We start from the raw sequence: 12,553 nt of genomic DNA on the forward strand, positions 1-12,553 counted from the left end.
GCCGCTCTGCAGACTCAGCCTCCCCGGACCCTGGCTGCAGACGCCCCACACTCGGACTTCGTCCCCGGGTTTCATCATTAATGAGCAGGCCCCGGGGACGGGAGGGTCTCTCGGTCCTTTCTGCGGCCTCCGAGTCACCGTCCACCGCTCCATGGCCTCCGCCCAGAAGCCGCTGCAAGGCCTGGTGGCCGCCACCCTCACGCCCATGACGGAGCTCGGGTAACTGTCCCGGAGACCCGCCGAGGTCCGGCCCCCTCCCCCCCCCCCGGGGGTCTGTCACTCCACCTTAGAGAGCAGGTCCGGAGCTGGGAAAACAGGGCTGGTGGGACTCAGGCCTGGAGGGTGGGGAGCAGGTGTGTCCTCTTGAAAGTCACCCCTGGCCTGAATTTAGTGACTCGGCTGACGGTGCTCCAGGGGCCAGATAGCCCAGCGGGGAGGGCGTTGGCCTGGCACGCGGCCGACTTGGGTTCGATCCTCGGTATTCCATAGGGTCCCCCGAGCACCGCCAGGAGTGATTCCTGAGTGCAGAGCCGGGAGTCAGCCCTGAGCATTGTTGGGTGGGACCCCCTAAAAATAAAGCAAAATAATAATAATAATAAATAGGGAAAGAGAAAGAGGGAGAGAGGGAGAAAGAGAAGGAGAGGGAGAGAGAAAGGAGGAGGGAGAGAGAGGGCAAGAGAGGAAGAAGGAGAGAAAAAGAGAGAAAGGGGGGCCGGAGTGATAGCACAGCGGGTAGGGCGTTTGCCTTGCACGCGGCCGACCTGGGTTCGATCCCCGGCATCCCATATGGTCCCCAAGCACCGCCAGGAGTAATTCCTGAGTGCAAAGCCAGGACTAACCCTGAGCATCGCTGGGTGTGACCCAAAAAGCAAAAAAAAAAAAGAAAAAGAGAGAAAGAAAAAGAGAGAAGGCCGGAGTAATAGTCAAGTAGGGAGGGCGTTGGCCTGGCACGCGGCCGACCCGGGTTCGATCCCCGGCATCGCATAGGGTCCCCCGAGCACTGCCAGGAGTGATTCCTGAGTGCAGGGCCGGGAGTAACCCCTGTGTAAGGCCGGTGTAACCCCCCACCAAAATAAATAAATAAATAAACTGTGAATTAATTGCTTATTAAAAAAAGAGAGGGAGAGAGGGAGAAAGAGAAGGAGAGGGAGAGAGAAAGAAGGAGGGAGAGAGAGGGCAAGAGAGGAAGGGAGAAAGAGAGAAGGCCGGAGTTATAGCGCAGAGGGGAGGGCGTTTGACTTCCACGCAGCCGACCCGGGTTCTATCCCCGGCATCCCATAGGGTCCCCCGAGCACCGCCAGGAGTGATTCCTGAGTGCAGAGCCGGGAGTCAGCCCTGAGCATCGCCGTGTGGGACCCAAAAAGAAAAACAGACAAAAAAAAAAAAATCGCACTGGCCCAGGACTCATCCAAGACTTGCTGAGACGGCAAGTGGGTTCCTCAATCAGTGCTCAAACACGCATCTGGATCCGAGTCAGTGCTTTCTGCGTGTCCCCTTCCTGCAGGGCAGCTGAGGACAGACTCGTGACCTCCTGAGCCCGCAGGACCCACTTCCGGGGCGGTGGGGGGTGTTTGCAGAACCCACTGGGCCAGCCGGCGGCTGCCCTGTTAACCTTCCCACCAGCTCTGACTGCAAGTGGCTCTGCAGAGAGTTTGTACCCCGGGCTCAATCCCAAATGCTCAAGGCGTGGGTTCGATCCCTGGTGCCTCAAGGTCCACTGGCCACAAAGCACGGAGTAGCCCTGAGCACTGTTGAGTGGAGCCTGATAACCCAGAGGGGAAAACGGAAGCATCTTTTTTCTATTTTTTTATTTTATTTTTTTTTTTTGCTTTTTGGGTCCCACCCGGCGATGCTCAGGGCTGACTCCTGGCTCTGCACTCAGGAATCACTCCTGGCAGTGCTCGGGGGACCCTAGGGGATGCTGGGAATCAAACCCGAGTCGGCCACGTGCAAGGCAAACACACTCCCTGCTGTGCTATCGCTCTGGCCACTAGAATGTTTTTTTTTTTTTTTGCTTTTTGGGTCACACCAGGCGATGCACAGGGGTCACTCCTGGCTCATGCACTCAGGAATCATCCCTGGCGGTGCTCAGGGGACCATATGGGATGCTGGGATTCGAACCCGGGTCAGCCGCGTGCAAGGCAAACGCCCTACCCGCTGTGCTATCACTCCAGCCCCTAGAATGTTATTTTTGTTCTTTTTTTTTTTTTTTTGGCTTGGGGGCCACACCCTGCTGTGTTCAGAGCTTCCTCCTGACTCTGTGCTCAATAAAAGCTGAGCAATAGCACAGCGGGGAGGGTGTTTGCGTTGCATACAGCTGATGCGGGTTCGATCCCCAGCATCCCATAGGGTCCCCCGAGCACCGCCAGGAGTGATTCCTGAGTGCAGAGCCAGGAGTCAGCCCTGAGCATCACCAGGTGGGACCCCCCCCAAAAAAAAGAAAGAAAATAAAATTAATAAATACAAAAATTAATAAAAATACCAAGAAGGTCTGTGTGAACACACAGGCACAAGCTGGCCAAGTGAAACAGTCAAAATATTCATGTTCCCGGGGCTGGAGCGACAGCACAATGGGGAGGGCGTTGGCCTGGCATGCGGCTGACCCAGGTTCGATCCCTGGCATCCCCTAGCGTCCCCCGAGCACCGCCAGGAGTGATTCCTGAGTGCAGAGCCAGGAGTCAGCCCTGAGCATCGCCGGGTGGGACCCAAAGAGCTAAAATAAAATAAATAAAATAAAATAAAATAAATAAATAAATAAATAAATAAAATAAAATGTTCCCCATCTTTGTCCCGCGCCCGCCCAGAGAGGTGGACACCCGCGTCATTGGCCGCTACGTGGATTATCTCGTCGAGGAGCAGGGCGTGAAGAGCGTGTTCGGTGAGTGGCCCTCGGAGCTTGTCCTTCGGGGCCTGGGAGAGGCCCAGAGCACAGAGCCAGGAGTCCAGCCTGGCCATGCCCTCTCTGTTGCTCTTCCCGCCCCAGTGAACGGCACCACGGGAGAGGGACTGTCTCTGAGCCTGGCAGAGCGCCGCCTGGTGGCCGAGGAGTGGGTGACACAGGGGAAGAACAAGTGAGTCCAGCTCCCCACCCCCCACCCCACCCCGGGGTCCCCTTCCCGGCTCTCTGGAAGGTTCTGAGCCCTCCACGTGCTGCCTGGAGCTTGGTCCCTGCGGCTGGGGTCTTGCAAAACCATCTTCAAGCCCCCCGGGGGTAGGGGGTGTCGCTCACGAGCGCCCCCTAGTGGTGGGGTGGAAGGAAGGCGGTTTTCCCTGGGGCAGGTTTAGGGGGGTCGTGCAGGAATAGGGGGATGGAGGCGCCCTCTGGTCCCCCAAAACACCACCAGGGGACCCCCTGATGGCCCCAGCACTGCTTAATGCCCAGTCAAGCATCAATAGAAGAGACGCCCTAGACCCCCGTTTTCCCCCCAGAACACTGGACCAAAGGGCTGGTAGGGGGGTTAGGACCCCTGCCTGGCATGTGGCCGGCCCTGGGTTTGATCCTTGGCACCATACAGGGCGCCCTGAGCAGCCCCCGGGAAGCGGTTCCTTATTAGAAATAAGCAAAGAGGGGGCCGGTGCGATAGCACAGCGGGGAGGGCATTGGCCTGGCACGTGGCTGACCCGGGTTCGATCCCCGGCATCCCCTAGGGTCCCCCAAGCACCGCCAGGAATGATTCCTGAGTGCAGAGCCGGGAGTCAGCCCTGAGCATCGCCGGGTGGGACCCAAAAGCAAAATAATTATAATAATAATAATAAGCAAAGCCATGTCCCAACTAAACTGAGCCCTCCTAGGTGGGGGTGAATCACCTTGAAATGAATGGACAGAAATTAGGGTGGGTGGGTGGGGAGCAGGGGGGGCGGGGAGGAGGCTGCGGAGGGGGGCTCTGGTCCCTAAACTTGAAGGTCAGCCCCTCTGTGTTCCGCTTTGCAGGTTGGACCAAGTGGTCGTTCACGTGGGCGCCCTGAGCCTGAGGGAGTCCCAGGAACTGGTGTGTGTGGGGGGCGGGTGGGGTGAGGGGGCTTCTGCTGGAGGCCCCGGGCGGGGTGGGGGTGGGGCCCGTTTTGGGTTTTTTTTTAACCTTTTTATTGAATCACCTTGAGACAGACCCTTACAGAGCTGTTCGTGGTCGGGTGTGAGTCCTACAGGGTTTCAACACCCGTCCCTCCACTGGGGCACATTTCCCAGCACCAGAGTCCCCAGGGTCCCTCCCGTCACCCCCCACCCCTGCCTCTCCCTCTCCCTCTCCCCTCCCTCTCCTTCTCCCCTCCCTCTCCCTCTGTCCCTCTCTCTCCCTTCCTCCCTCCTTCCTCATTCTCTCTCTTCTTCTCTCTCTTTTTCTCTCTCTCCCTCTTTCTCTCTCCCCCCTCTCTCTTCCTCTCTATTCCCTCTCTCCCTCTCTCTCCCTCCCTCCCTCTCTCTCCCCTCTCCTCTCTCTCTCCCTCTCTCTCCTTTTGGTCATTGTGGCTTGCAATACCAATACTGAAATCAATCAAGAATATCCCTTGGGGGCTGGAGTGATAGCACAGCGGGGAGGGCATTTGCCTTGCACACAACCGGCTGACCCGGGTTCAATTCCCAGCATCCCATAGGGTCCCCTGAGCACTTCCAGGAATCATTCCTGAGTGTATGAGCCAGGAGCAACCCCTGAGCATTGCAGGATGTGACTCAAAAAGCAAAAAAAAAAAAAAAAAAAGAATATCCCTTTACCTTTTGGGGACCCCATTTTTATGCAGAAGGTCAAGTCAATTCTCATTTCTGTTCTTCACTGGCTGTCATGTTGGAGATCAGGCCCGTGGCTCAGAGCAATAAGGAAGAGCTGGAGAGAGAGACAGACAGAGTCAGAGAGAGAGAGAGAGAGAGAGAGAGAGAGAGAGAGAGAGAGAGAGAGAGAGAGAGAGAGAGAGAGAGAGTCAAGTCTTCGAGGATAGCAGAAGCATGTGGCAACCTCTATTGCCCAGAATAAAAAGACTGGTTCCTCCGTGGCCCTAAAGCACCCTGGAAAGTGGGTTCAGAGCATAAAGAACTGAGGCCGGAGCCATAGCACAGCTGGGGAGGGCGTTTATCTCGCACGAGGCTGACCCGGGTTCGATCCCCGGCTTCCCCTACGGTCCCCCGAGCACCGCCAGGAGTGATTCCTGAGTGCAGAGCCAGGAGTCAGCCCTGAACATCGCCAGGTGGAATCTAAAGCCTAAAGAAATAAATAAATTTAAGAGTCACCTTTTAAAAAGGATTGGCCCAGGAGTGCGAGAAAACAGCTGAAATGCTAAGTCCCAAATAGAGTATTTCGAGGGTCTTTTGTCCTAGGTATAGTCTGTGCGGCCGGAAGAGGAGGGGTCGGGGAAGGGTTTGAGCTGGGTTCAATTCCTGGCACCCCAGAATCAGAAAAGGCTTGGTCCCAAATACTCTCAGGACCCAAAGAACCTTCTCGTTCCTACGTTTATTTTTTGGGGGGGGCAGTGGAGTTGGGTCCCACCTGGCGATGCTCAGGGCTGACTCCTGGCTCTGCACTCAGGAATCACTCCTGGAGGTGCTCGGGGGACCCTATGGGATGCTGGGAATCGAACCCGGGTCGGCCGCCTGCCAGGCCAATGCCCTCCCCACTGTGCTCTCGCTCCGGCTTCTCCTTGCAGCATGTTTTCCTGAGTTTCGTGCCCCTCGTCAACAAGCTCAGGGACCCCCAGACAGGGTGGGAGCGTGGGGTGGCTCCAAGCCGTGGTCACCACTGTTGGCGGCTGGAGTGAAGAAGGCAGAGTGTGACGTGGGGACTCTCTGAGCATCATTTCTTCTTTCATTTCTTCTCTTACAGGCTCGACATGCAGCTGCCATCGGGGCTGACGGCATCGCGGTCATGGCCCCTTTCTTCCTCAAGCCCAGGAGCAAAGGTACCTGCGCACGGGGCCCCTTCCTCTGGCCTTTCTTCAGAGGATTTCACAACTCTCAGGGCCGGAGCGATAGCCCAGCGGGGAGGGCGTTGACCCAGGTTCGATCCCCCGAGCACCGCCAGGAGTGATTCCTGAGTTCAGAGCCAGGAGTCAGCCCTGAGCACTGCCGGGTGGGACACCCCCTCTAAAAAAAAGAGAAAGAAAAAAAATGGGTCTGGGGAGATAGCACAGTGGTTAGGGCCTTTGCTGTGCATGTAGCCAACCTGGGTTAAGTTCCTGGTACCCCCTAGTGTTCCCCTGAGCCTGCCAAGGGCAGTCGGGCATCTCCCCTCCCCCTCTCCCCGCAGATGCTCTGGTGAGCTTCCTGGAGGAGGTGGCCTCCGCGGCACCCACGCTGCCCTTCTACTACTACCATATTCCAGCCATCACCGGGGTGAAGAGTAAGTCTGACGCCCCCTCCTGCCCCCCGACCCGCTCCTCAGCCCGCCGTGCTGAAACACCCGGGCGCCCTCCCACCCCACCCCACTCCACTCATCAAGAACATTGTGTTTATTTTTGGGTTTGTTTTTGGTGCTATTTGGGTCCCACCCGGCGATGCTCAGGGCTGACTCCCGGCTCTGTGCTCAGGGATCACTCCTGGCGGTGCTCGGGGGACTCTATAGGATGCCGAGGATCAAACCCGGGTCGACCGCGTGCCAGGCCACACCCTCTCCCCGTGCTATCACTCCAGCCCCAAGAAGATTGTCTGTTTGGGACCCCCACCCAGCAGTGCTCAGGGATTGCTCCTGGCTCGGTACTCAGGAATCCAGGGATCCAACCCAGGTCAGCCACCTACAAGGCAAACGGCCTGCCTGCTCTTCCATTTCCCAGAAAACTGCTGGCATTCGATGAAATATTTTAGATTTTTGTTTTTGATTTGCTTTTGGGGAGGGGGTCCCACCCGGCGATGCTCAGGGCTGACTCCCGGCTCTGCACTCAGGAATCACTCCTGGCGGTGCTCGGGGGACCCTATGGGATGCCAGGGATCGAACCCAAGTCGGCCACGTGCCAGGCCAACGCCCTCCCTGCTGTGCTATCACTCTGGCACCTCAATGGAACCTTTTAGATTGGTTTTTTTTTTAAGCCCCATTTCTGGGCAGGAGAGATCACTGGAGGGTTAAGGCACTGGCCTTGCAGGTGGCACACCCAGTCTGACGTCCAGCACCCTCTCTGGTCCCTTGGACAGCACTAGGAGTGACCTCAGGAGCATCCCCTGACGAGGCTGGAGCCATAGCCCAGCGGGGAGGGCGTTGGCCTGGCATGCGGCCGACCCAAGTTCGATCCCCAGCATCCCATAGGGTCCCCCGAGCACCGCCAGGAGTGATTCCTGAGTGCAGAGCCGGGAGTCAGCCCTGAGCATCGCTGGGTGGGACCCAAAAAGCAAAAAAAGAAAAACGAGAAGACACCGATTAGTGGCGAGGCGCACGGTTGGCACGGGGGAAGCCCTGGGGATCGATCCCGGTCACTGCCTGGTCCCCAATGTGGCAGAAACAGACAGAAAAGTGGGGGTGGGGGAGTGGAGGGTGTTTGGTCCTCAGGGCTGGGTGAATTGAGCACTGCAAGGGAGCAGGCTTTGAAGCGCCAGGATTCGGGCTCAGGGGGTGCCCGGCGGCCCCCAGCTGCCCTCGGAGGTTCTAGAAACTGCCGCGTGGCCGTCCCGGGCCGAGGGGATTCACGAGTCCCCACTCCGGGCAGTTCGTGCCGAGTCCCTGCTGGACGGGATCCAGGAGAGGGTCCCCAGCTTCCAGGGGCTGAAATTCAGCGACACAGACCTCCTGGACTTCGGGCAGTGCGTGGACCAGAACCAGAACCAGAACCAGCGCCTGGCCCTCCTGTTCGGGGTGGATGAGGTGGGTGCCTGCCGCCCCCCTTCCCGGCTCGGCCCGTGTCTTCCCGACCCCGGCCCGCCCGCCTGAACCTTCTCTCTGTTCCCCGGCAGCAATTGCTGAGCGCCCTGATGCTGGGGGCCACCGGAGCAGTGGGCAGGTGAGCCGGACACGTGCACACATGCATGCACACACGCACATGCACACACATGCACACACGCATACACGTGCACACATATGCACACGCACACATGCACACGTGCACACACATACATGTGCACGCACATGCACACACATGCACACGCATACACGTGCACACACATGCACACGCACACATGCACACACACATGCATACACATGCACGCACATGCGCACACACGCACAGAGCAGAATTGCATGGAGCACGCCGGGTGCATGTGGGGACCCTGGAGTTTAGGTTCTCGACCTCAAAGCTGCTTCAGCCCAGAGCTGCCTCCACCCCCCTTTGAACCTCATGGCCAGATTCTTCCCTTTCTTCTTTTTTTTTTAATTATTATTTTTATTTTTGGGTCCCACCCGGCAATGCTCAGGGCTGACTCCCGGCTCTGCACTCAGGAATCACTCCTGGCGGTGCTCAGGGGACCCTATGGGATGCCGGGGATCGAACCCGGGTCGGCCGCGTGCCAGGCCAGCGCCCTCCCGGCTGTGCTCACCCTCCAGCCCCGAGATTCTCTCCTTTCTCTCTGTTTTATGTTGCCGCCAGCTCAAGTTCGCCCCCTAGAGGGAGAAGCGGGAGGGGTGTCTGGATAGAGCTTCCTCGCTGACCTCTGACCCCGGGTCCTCTCGTCCACCCAGCACCTATAACTACCTGGGGAAGCAGACCAACCAGATGGTGGAGGCTTTCCAGCGGAAGGATTTCTCCTCTGCACAGAATTACCAGGTTCTTTTCCTTCTTTCTTTTGAATTAAAAAAAAAATTGTTGGGGGCTGGAGTGATAGCACAGCGGGGAGGGCGTTTGCCTTGCATGCAGCCAACCCGGGTTCGATCCCCAGCATCCAATAGGGTCCCCAGAGCCTTGCACGCGGCCGACCCGGGTTCGATTCCCAGCATCCCATATGGTCCCCCAGCACTGCCAGGGGTAATTCCTGAGTGTAGAGCCAGGAGTAACCCCTGAGCATCCTGGGTGTGACCCAAAAAGCAAAAAAAAAAAAAAGAAAAGAAAAAAGAAAGAAAGAAAGAAATTAGTTGTTCTTCATTTCATCACCGTGAATTACCGAGTTACTCATGTTTGGGTTTCACGCACAGGCTGTGCCAACTCCACCCCCCTCCACCAGGTGATTTGCTGTTCCCGGCCTTTTTTCCCCTTCTACCCATGGCGTATTTAATATGCCAAACAAACACAGTCACAACAAGTCTCGCAATGGAGACGTGACTGGTGCCCGCTCGAGCACATCGATGAACAATGGGATGACAGTGCTACAGACAGTGCCTGGAAAAAAATTCTTTCTCGGGGGCTGGAGCGATAGCACAGCAGGTAGGGCGTTTGCCTTGCACTCGACCTACCTGGGTTCGATTCCCAGCATCCCATATGGTCCCCTGAGCACCGCCATGAGTGCAGAGCCAGGAGTGACCCCTGTGCATCACCAGGTGTGACCTAAAAGGCAAAAGCAAAAAAAAAAAAATTCTTTCTCTTCTCCAGTTCTCACAACTGGTCTCACATGATTCGTCTCTCAGGGCTGCAATCATAGTCATGTAGGAAGGACATTTGCAGAGTTTGACGCTAATCAGTCTGGGAGAAGCTCGAGGCCTCCTGTGTAAGAACCCCAGGCCTAGCACACCGCTGGGAGGGACCCCAGAGTAGCCCTGAGCATCACTGCGTGTGGCCCCCAAACTGAAAAAATAATACTGCAGAGAAACAAAATCCATTCCACATCACTTTTTTTCTTTTTGGTCCCACCCGGTGATGCACAGGGGTTCCTCCTGGCTCTGCACTGAGGAATTACCCCTGGTGGTGCTCAGGGGACCCTATGGGATGCTGGGAATCGAACCCAGGTCGGCCGAGTGCAAGGCAAATGCCCTCCCCGCTGTGCTATTGCTCCAGCCCCTACACATCACTTTTGATAATGCTTTTGTTATCTGCCTCGCTGACCTCTGACCCTGGGGTGCTCTCTTTCACCCAGCACCTATCGCTACCGGGGGAAGCAGACCAATCAGATGGTGGAGGCTTTGATAATGCTTTTTCTTCTTTTTTTTTTTTCTTTTTGGCTCGCACCCGGCGATGCTCAGGGCTGACTCCTGGCTCTGCACTCAGGAATCACTCCTGGCGGTGTTTGGGGGACCCTATGGGATGCTGGGGATCGAACCCGGGTCGGCCGCGTGCCAGGCGAACACCCTCCCTGCTGTGCCACATCCCCTACATCCCTTCTCCATCCCTCCACACCCCGAGGAAAATCAAGGGGCGGGAATTGAACCTCAGATTCTCCACCTCGGGGTACTGACTTCAACTTCCTCTGCTCTGTCCTAGTTTTGCATCCAGAGGTTTGTCAACTTCGTCGTCAAGCTGGGTAAGTTCCCTGCTCTGTCCCGGACCGTGGTGGCCGTCCCAGCTTCCCTGTCAACACTTTTTGTGTTTCAGTGATGTTCTCCTGTCAGGGGTAGGGGGTAGCACAGCTGGCTGGAAGGTGATGCCTGGGGTCCCATGGTCCTTAGCTTGGGAGGTCCACACAAAAAAAAAAATCTCTGGGGCTGTAGTGAGAGCACAGCGGGGAGGGCATTTGCCTTGCATGCAGTCGACCCTGGTTCAATCCCCGGCATCCCATAGGGTCCCCCGAGTAACTCAGGAATAATGATGGGTTTTCTTCTGTTTTTTTTTTTTTTCCTATTTGTTTTGGCTTTTTGGGTCCCACCCGGCGATGCGCTCAGGGATCACTCCTGGCGGTGCTCGGGATGCCGGGGATCGAGCCCAGGTGGGCCACGTGCAAGGCAAGCACCCTCCCTCCCCAAGTGCTGTTTCTTCGGCCCAAGGTCACGTCGCTTCTCGGGGACGTTTGCAGCCCTGGTGACTGGCCTCGTGTCTTATCTCCTCTAGGTTTTGGGGTGGCCCAGACCAAAGCAATCATGAGCCTGGTGTCAGGGATCCCCATGGGCCCCCCGCGGCTGCCCCTGCAAAGGGCCTCTCCCGAATTCATCCGTCTCGCCGAAGCCAAGCTGAAGAGCTTAGATTTCCTTCCTTCGGCGGGTGCCAAGGACGGAAGTGCAGAGGCCTGTGGCTAGCGGCTCTTTCTGGAAGCTATTTGCTCCCCCTGGTTCTTTTTCCCCACCGGAGCCTTACCCTAAGTCAATAAAAGTCTCATCAATCTGCATTTTACTTGTTTGCTTCTGGGTCTCTGGGCCACAGCCTGCAGCACTCAGGGGTCACTCCTGGAGGGAGTCGGGGGAGCAGGCGGGGTGCCAGGGGTTGAACCCCGCCTGGCCTTGCACAAGGCAAACCGCACCAACAAACACTCTGGTGCCTCAACACGCATTTGAAGTCCCGGCTATGATCCTGAATTATGTGAAGGGGCAAAAAGTCTGGACCGAGACACAAGCCCCAGGTCAGGCATTATTTCACAGAATCTTCCAGGTGAGGGAGGAAGTTTTTGCAATGTAAAGAGGAAATGAAGGGGCTGGAGCAAGAGCACAGCGGGGAGGGCAATGGCCTGGCACGCGGCCGACCCAAGTTTGATTCCCAGCATCCCATAGGGTCTCCTGAGCACCGCCAGGAGTGATTCCTGAGTGCAGAGCCAGGAGGAACCCCTGAGCATCACTGGGTGGGACCCAAAAAGAAAAAAAAAAAAGAGAGGAAATGAACTCTGTGAAACTGTGATTGATTTTGATTTTATCTGCCTTTTGTAGTTCCCATGATCTTCATCTCTGGTTTTTAATCCTTTTATTTATTTTGCTTTTGGGGTCACACCCGGTGATGCTCAGGGGTTCCTCCTGGCTCTGCACTCAGGAATTATCCCTGGTGGTGCTCAGGGGACTCTATGGGATGCTGGGAATCCAACCCGGGTCAGCCAGTGCAAGGCGAATGGCCTCCCCGCTGTGCTATCGCTCCAGCCCCTTTAATCCTATTTTTAAAGTTTACGCTTTGGGGCTGGAGTGATAGTACAGTGACAGTATGGGGAAGGGTGTTTACCTTGGACTCGGCCAACCCTGATTCTATCCCGGCGTCCCATAGGACCCCTGAGCCCCCCCCCCAGGTATAATCCCTACATACCACCAAGTGTGGCCCCCCAAAATGCATCCAACTTAAACTAATAAGATGACGATAATATCTCCTAACATCAATTAATAAATATTTGTTTGGGAAAATCTCAGATTTTATTGCAGACAAGTACAATAGTTTCGTGCCATATTTCATGACTCAATCTTTTTTTTTTTTTTTGGCTTTTTGGGTCCCACCCAGTGATACTCAGGGGTTCCTCCTGGCTGTGCACTCAGGAATCACTCCGGGTGGTGCTCGGGGGACCCTATGGGATGCCGGGGATTGAACCCAGGTCGGCCGCGTGCAGGGCAAACACCCTCCCCGCAGTGCTATCACTCTGGCCCCACATGACTCAGTCTTATGTGTCAAAATCTGGCCAGAGTTTAGCTCTAGAAAATCTAATTTTAGAGTGGGAGCAATAGTACAGGAGGGAGAAGGCTTGCCTGCCACGAGGCCCACCCAAGTTGCATCTGTGGCATCCTACATGATCCCCGAGCACTGCCAAGGAGTAATTTCTGAGTGCAGAGCCAAGAATAACCCCTGAGCATCATTCGGTGTGGCCCCAAAACAAACAAACCAA

The 12,553-nt window shown here is 56.3% G+C and overlaps 1 protein-coding gene across 5 annotated transcripts; it reads left to right on the forward strand.

Moving 5' to 3' along the window:
• NPL (N-acetylneuraminate pyruvate lyase) lies at positions 1-11,080 on the forward strand. 5 transcript variants are annotated; one of them, XM_055121882.1, is made up of 12 exons: positions 1-219; positions 2,805-2,878; positions 2,984-3,071; positions 3,932-3,989; positions 5,808-5,883; positions 6,231-6,323; positions 7,618-7,772; positions 7,862-7,908; positions 8,583-8,667; positions 10,252-10,291; positions 10,650-10,709; positions 10,816-11,080. In XM_055121882.1, exons 1-12 carry the CDS (start codon positions 152-154, stop codon positions 10,998-11,000), a joined length of 1,029 nt encoding a protein of 342 aa, XP_054977857.1. In that variant the 5' UTR covers positions 1-151; the 3' UTR covers positions 11,001-11,080. The 5 variants fall into 5 exon arrangements, with proteins under 5 accessions (XP_054977857.1, XP_004613851.1, XP_054977858.1 ...); XM_004613794.2 differs by lacking the exon at positions 10,650-10,709; XM_055121883.1 differs by lacking the exon at positions 8,583-8,667 and having other exon boundaries at positions 10,816-10,997.
• Positions 11,081-12,553: the final 1,473 nt, after the last annotated feature.

This window comes from Sorex araneus, chromosome X, assembly GCF_027595985.1.
Source record: "Sorex araneus isolate mSorAra2 chromosome X, mSorAra2.pri, whole genome shotgun sequence".
Classification (NCBI taxonomy): domain Eukaryota; kingdom Metazoa; phylum Chordata; class Mammalia; order Eulipotyphla; family Soricidae; genus Sorex; species Sorex araneus.

Bases quoted from the DNA above. Each gene is read 5' to 3' on its own strand.
- NPL (XM_055121882.1), top strand. From the start codon at position 152: ATGGCCTCCGCCCAGAAGCCGCTGCAAGGCCTGGTGGCCGCCACCCTC. The intron at 3,072-3,931 runs GTGAGTCCAGCT...TCCGCTTTGCAG, and splicing joins GTGACACAGGGGAAGAACAA to GTTGGACCAAGTGGTCGTTC. The intron at 7,909-8,582 runs GTGAGCCGGACA...TCGTCCACCCAG, and splicing joins GCCACCGGAGCAGTGGGCAG to CACCTATAACTACCTGGGGA.